This window comes from Littorina saxatilis, linkage group LG10 (assembly GCF_037325665.1).
Source record: "Littorina saxatilis isolate snail1 linkage group LG10, US_GU_Lsax_2.0, whole genome shotgun sequence".
NCBI lineage: Eukaryota > Metazoa > Mollusca > Gastropoda > Littorinimorpha > Littorinidae > Littorina > Littorina saxatilis.
The window spans coordinates 31620826-31628002 of NC_090254.1; the positions used below are offsets into that span (position 1 = coordinate 31620826).

A 7177-nucleotide genomic window follows, 5' to 3' on the forward strand; every position below is an offset into this window, starting at 1 on the left:
AAGCACTACCAGACAATCACCTTTGGAGTCAAAGGCCAGTCAAACAGTTTTGTCTCTAAGGTTCCCAAGAGCATACAAGGTGACAACAGCAGCCACACCCCATCCCAAAATGCTACTCCACATTTCACTGTGTGCTGTCTTCCAACATACCAAAAACGTTGAGCTACTATAAATAGCTCACGCTTTGGCAGGAAAACAATTCCATCAATGCAGAGTAACTGCCTGTGACAAAGGCAGACTACTGCACCACCCTGTCACATTAGTTATCACATACAGTCGAACCCACTTAAAACGAACACGCTAGTTACGAATTTTGACTTATAACGTATTAGTTTTAAGTTCCCAACTGAATACCTCTTTCTTCATGCTTAAAAAAAATGCTTAAAACGAATTCTTTATAACGAATTTATGCTTATAACGAGCACTTTTTGGATTCCCAAGCATGCATAATGTCTGTAATTTACTCACGCTTATGACGAAATCTTTAAACTCGTCCCGAGATCGACATATCATGGGAATTTGAGAAGTTTGAATACATGTGTCAAAGTCTTCCCTTGCGTCGACTGCTTGAACCATTGCTCAACCGATCACTGAATAAAGTTAAACTGATTACACTGTACTCACAAAACAATTTCAAATTTAGAATCAAAGTGATTGATAGCTCAGACACTGAACATGAATGACTGACTGACGTTTATTTCCTTCGCGAATACCAAAAACGAAACATCAATGTTTTGAACGAAAGCCATTGCCAAAAAATATAGATGCCAGAGTGGTTTCCCTTGGACAAGGGAAACCACACTCTCAACGTTTGCGTTCGCCGGTTCGCGATAGTTTATCAGTCAGTCAGTGCTTTCGATTTGGATTTGAACATCATGTTGCAACAAAAACAAAAAAACTAAATTGGCCAAGGTTTGCTACCCGTCGCCAAGGTAAGTGATTCCGGACAAATGATAGGAACACCGCGAATGTGGACAGTGTCAGTGTGTGCGTGTGTGTGACCAAAAACGTAACAACTGGATGAAACATCTATTCTGTGTGCTCACTCTCACTCAAACTCAACAATCATCACTCAACATGAGACACACATGAACATGTAACTGAATATGTCACTTTATTGTCTAAACGTGAAGCAGCATGAAAGTTGCGAAAGAAACAAATTGAAACACCATAAAATGTACAAGACTTTTTCTTAATACGAATTTTGGTTAAGACGAACTTTTTTTCCGATCCCCAGTGATTCGTCTTAAGCGAGTTCGACTGTAGCTGGGAAAATTCCGGTTACTTCCTTGCAGTAGAAGGCTAGGAGCAACAAAAGTTGCACAAGTGATGTTGTTTTTCCTATTTTTATCCGACTTTGATTGGTTGTTTGTTTGCCAGATTTCTTGTTAGTTTAGTGGCCATCAAGACAGGGAAAGCCCTTGTTTAGTTACAACTGTATCAAATCCAATGATGTCCAACAGAGAAATAATCCAATCTCTATCTCAGAAACCACATGCATAAGCGCATACATGTGTTCACACACAAGTTCATGTAAGTGTATGGGCACACACAAATGCACACTAAAATGCAAGCATGCACACTCGCCCACATACACACACTCTTGCTTTCCAAGCCATGCTCATGCATACACACACACACACACACACACACACATACACACTCTCTCTCTCTCATATACATAACCAAAGCAGTCACCAGAGCAGTCACATAGTGAATTACATGTAAGAACGTTCCATTCAATTTCATTATTTTGCCTCATATTTTGTTTATTTTACTCGACAGCTAAATATCTTTTTGTTCTGTGTTTGCAGATGACCGACTGATCAAGCTCATCATTGAACTGATCAGGAGTGAGAAACCTGTCGTCAGATCTTGATGGGATCTGTCTCAAGAAACCAGTCATTTTGAGTGTCTTCATGGTGGTGGATGAGCAGGGTAATGAACTGTTGATCAGTTGACATTGGAGATTTTTATTCTGAACATTAAGACTGAACTGTAGCTTTTTGTGTGTGAGCTTTTCACAGGCATGCAGATGGATGCAAGCCTCATTGGTGAAACCGCATATATGAAAAGGCAGGATTCCTGAGATCAAGTTTGCCTCATTAGCAAAGAAGAAGAAGAAGATTCCAGAGGTTTTCTGGAAAACATCATCCTGGATGTCCTAGAAAATCACCAGTCTGCTGTGTGCTCCACAAACGTTTCATTTAGTGGCAACAAGGAATTGTAAGCGATCATTTGACTTTAACAGTGACCTGGATGACCTCTGTCATCTGGATTTTTGGAAATTTCCCAGTACAGTGGAATCCGTTTTTAAAGATGGCGAAATGTGTATGAAAATGATGTTTTAGAAGGGACAGAGTCTTAAAATGGAAGAACATTTTTCAGGCTTATGAACAGAACATTTTTCAGGCTTATGAACAGAACATTTTTCAGGCTTATGAACAGAACATTTTTCAGGCTTATGAACAGAACATTTTTCAGGCTTGTGAACAGAACATTTGAGAAAACAAGGTCTTGAGAGGCACACCCCTTTGCATGTAAAAAGTTCGGCTCACCATCTGGGATCTGGCCAGGCTTTTAAATGGGATATGTCCATCCCTCCACTTGGTCACATACCAACAATGAACCGCATTGCATGGGTGCTCTCTGTTCACAGTGGCAATTGATTGTTGACTTAATGTAAGAAGGTAATTCATCCAACAAATCCAACTGACCACAGCAAGCAGTCAGGGTGGTAGTTAATTGCTTTGTGTCCAAGTAAAGGGATTGGTATTATCCCATGTACAAGCTTGGCCAGATCTGAGATGCTTAGCCCAACAGTTATCACAAGGCGTTTGCATTTGGGAGGTGCCAGTGGATCACCCTTAAAATGATGATTCAATACTGCAAAGGTGCGAGGGCTTAAACTATTCTATGGCATGCAAACTTGTTTTGAGAGTGAGTGTCTGTGCAGTTTTGAACTTGTGAAAAATGATGTATATGTGTTGTACATGAAACCAGCCACTGAAAGCTGTTTGACTTTGTGAACACGCGTCTATTGAGTGTTTTAAATGGGATCAGACTTCCACTTAAACACACACCAACAATCAACTGCCTGGCTACTTATTCTGTGCACAGTTGGAATTTGTTTTTAATACATGCATGTAAACTAATTCAGCAAATCATTCCCACTGTGCATTGGGGGCTCAGGGTAGCTCAGTTGGAATTTGTTGTCAATACATGCATGTAAACTAATTCAGCAAATCATTCCCACTGTGCATTACAGACAGAAGCAGCAACAAAATTCACAAACAGTTTGTTTTTGTTTGTTTTTGTTTTTTTTACAGCAGAGGTGGGGGGCGGGGGGGTGTTCCGGAACCCCTGTAACCACCCCCCCTAATCCGCCCCTGTCCCACCCCTGTGTCACCACAGTGGCATGTAAAAGACCTCGGCCATTATGCCTTAAGTGCAGATGGTTGATTACACCAAAACAAGCACACGCCCTTGTAGCTCGACTCTTGTTGCTGTCTGAGCTTTCCACTGGGATGAAGCGACTTGAATTGCCCAGCAATGGGATCATAAAGTCAATGACATGATAAAATAGAATGCAGCCAGGCTGTTGAATTTTGGTCCATGTATGTCTTCAAGCAGAAAGATTGCTCTCACTGGGTGTACAAGTCTGACCAGGTCTGTGATGGCTGACATGACTGTTGACACAGGAAGATTGCTCTCACTGGGTGTACAAGTCTGACCAGGTCTGTGATTTGCTGACATGACTGTTGACACAGGAAGATTGCTCTCACTGGGTGTACAAGTCTGACCAGGTCTGTGATTTGCTGACATGACTGTTGACACAGGAAGATTGCTCTCACTGGGTGTACAAGTCTGACCAGGTCTGTGATGGCTGACATGACTGTTGACACAGGAAGATTGCTCTCACTGGGTGTACAAGTCTGACCAGGTCTGTGATGGCTGACATGACTGTTGACACAGGAAGATTGCTCTCACTGGGTGTACAAGGCTGACCAGGTCTGTGATGGCTGACATGACTGTTGACACAGGAAGATTGCTCTCACTGGGTGTACAAGTCTGACCAGGTCTGTGATGGCTGACATGACTGTTGACACAGGAAGATTGCTCTCACTGGGTGTACAAGTCTGACCAGGTCTGTGATGGCTGACATGACTGTTGACACAGGAAGATTGCTCTCACTGGGTGTACAAGTCTGACCAGGTCTGTGATTTGCTGACATGACTGTTGACACAGGAAGGAATGGATGTTTAATTACAGAAGTCAAGCCACAAGCTTCTCTGCGGAAAGACAGAATTTGCTGAACTTATGAGGACTGGGTGGCCGAGTGGTAACGCACTTGCGAGAGGTTGCAAGTTCGACCCTGGGTCAGGGCGTTAGCTATTTTCTCCCCCCTTTCCTAACCTAGGTGGTGGGTTCAAGTGCTAGTCTTTCGGATGAGACGAAAAACCGAGGTCCCTTCGTGTACACTACATTGGGGTGTGCACGTTAAAGATCCCACGATTGACAAAAGGGTCTTTCCTGGCAAAATTGTATAGGCATAGATAAAAATGTCCACCAAAATACCCGTGTGACTTGGAATAATAGGCCGTGAAAAGTAGGATATGCGCCGAAATGGCTGCGATCTGCTGGCCGATGTGAATGCGTGATGTATTGTGTACAAAAAAATTCCATCTCACACGGCATAAATAAATCCCTGCGCCTTGAATATGTGCGCGATATAAATTGCATAAGATACAAATAAAAAAATAAAAAAATAAATCCCTGCGCTTAGAACTGTACCCACGGAATACGCACGATATAAGCCTCATATTGATTGATTGATTGATAGTCTCTGTGGTGACTTTCTTTCTTGTAATCTCAAATAAGTAGACTTGTCACACTCCGGGCTCTGTGTTTGAAGAAGTTTTTAACCTTCACCGGATCAGACTTAAAACTACGACCCATGCTTTCTAAAAAGTACGCTACTTTTTGTTTTAATTCTGAATTTTGGAACGTTGGCAGTCTATTTGTTTTTGGATTTGTGAAGAAGGATTCAAGGTAAAAAGTGTGGGTCGTACAGGACTTGACATGCCATCTGAATAGGGATAAAATTTTCCCCGCCGCTTTGCAGTCAGTATGGGTCGTCCACGACCCACACCGTCTGAATAGGGATAAACACCATAATATACCTTGTTTGATTCCAAATGGGTCATCCACGACCCACAACATCCAGACTGTGTTGTTCAAATGACATCATCGTTTATTTGTTTGTTTTGAAAGATAATCTTTGAAAAAGTGGTCAACGGGAAGGTTCTGTAGTGTTTACATGAAGTCTCAATCAAAAATACTCAATAGTTTTGGAGATACAGACAGTTTTGTGAAGCTCTGGGTCGTCCACGACCCAGGAAGCATATGGCAAAGGTTAAAATGGCTGAGTGTTAAAGAGAATCTGTGGAGGACTGAAAAAAAGCATAGTCTGCACAGTTTTAGGGGTGCTAGCCTAAAAGGGAAACTGAAAATCACGGGAGCCCAAAACCTGAACAGACAGCTGAAAGTTTTTAAACGCATCTATATCTGACAGTCATACTAGAAATCAATGTTTGAACTTTTTCCTCTCAAACCTGAAATCAGGAATAACCTGGAAGAGGTAGCACCTATGAATGTCTGTACTTACATGTGTATGTATGGAAACTGTGCCTGAAATTTTGGGAGCCATCTTTATGAGAGAGAGAGAGAGAGAGAGAGAGAGAGAGAGAGAGAGAGAGAGAGAGAGAGAGAGAGAGAGGGGGAGGGAGGGAGGTGGGTGTGCGCTAGGGCATTTGCATTCTTGACAGCATGCGGAACATCACACTGTGATAGTGCTGTTTGAACTTGTTGGAGATTAAATAAAATGAATGAAGCATGTGTACATACTATGTGTTCCTTTATAACTGTATAGATTAAACTTGCATTAGAACATGTATCGTGTACATGTGTGTGTTTGAGCAGGTATAAGGAAGTGAGTGAGTGACCTGTTGTGTGTGTGCTTGCATGTGTCTTTGTGTCTGTACGTGCACATGTTTGTGAATAGATCTATGCTTGTGTCTTTGTGCCTGTACGTGCACATGTGTTTGTGAATAGATGCTTGTGTCTTTGTGCCTGTACGTGCACATGTGTTTGTGAATAGATGCTTGTGTCTTTGTGTCTGTACGTGCACATGTGTTTGTGAATAGATGCTTGTGTCTTTGTGTCTGTACGTGCACATGTGTTTGTGAATAGATGCTTGTGTCTTTGTGTCTGTACGTGCACATGTGTTTGTGAATAGATGCTTGTGTCTTTGTGTCTGTACGTGCACATGTGTTTGTGAATAGATGCTTGTGTCTTTGTGTCTGTACGTGCACATGTATGTGTTTGTGAATAGATCTATGCTTGTGTCTTTGTGTCTGTACGTGCACATGTTTGTGAATAGATCTATGCTTGTGCGTGTGTGTTTACATGCACAAGTAGTTCCATACTATGTGCACACTAGATTCAGGCATGGGAATTGTCCGCCGAATGGCGGATTTCCGCCGAATTTTTTTTTTTGTTCCGCCGAAAATGCAAAAGTGTCCGCCGAAAAAATAAAGGGGGGAGGCACACAAAAAAAGCACCGGTTACTTTGGCCTTTGCGCAAAAGTCCGCGAAAACTTTCCGTACTTTGTTCACGCACTGCTACCGCCCGCCTCAGTTATTGAACTTTTATGTTTGAAAGTAAACCAGATTGCACAGATTGTGTTACAAGTTACATTTTCCTGTTTGTCTCAACAGATCAATTTTTTTACAAATTTAAACCATATAATAATACATGTATATTTTTTTTTTCTTCAAAAAAGCAAAAATTGGTACATTTTGGTACTAAAAACTCTGATTCTAAAAACAGAATTTAATGGCAAACTTGGAGCTCAGATGACACCAGATTGCACCATCTGGGTTCTTTGGATAAAAAAAATTTCCGGGGGGGCATGCCCCCGGACCCCCCTAGTAAGGCTAGGCGCTTCGCGCCGTCGACTTGACGCTTCGCGTCTTCAGTTATAAATTTTCCGCCTTTTTTACAATTTTTAATTCCCATGCCTGTAGATTTATGACGTTCTAGTTGGCTTGACCTCAGATTGATAGAAGAAAAATGGGAAAGGATCTTTGTGCTTTATCTTAAATGTTTCACCTT

General features: G+C 41.8%; 1 protein-coding gene across 1 annotated transcript in view; it reads left to right on the top strand.

The window, feature by feature from the left end:
• Positions 1–4638, top strand: part of LOC138978595 (ATP-dependent RNA helicase DHX29-like) — a 42939-nt gene extending 38301 nt beyond the window's left edge. The window contains exon 26 of the mRNA XM_070351354.1: positions 1815–4638. Within this exon, the coding sequence (XP_070207455.1) occupies positions 1815–1879 (65 nt within the window). The 3' untranslated portion in view covers positions 1880–4638. The remainder of the gene's footprint in view (positions 1–1814) is intronic.
• Positions 4639–7177: the final 2539 nt, after the last annotated feature.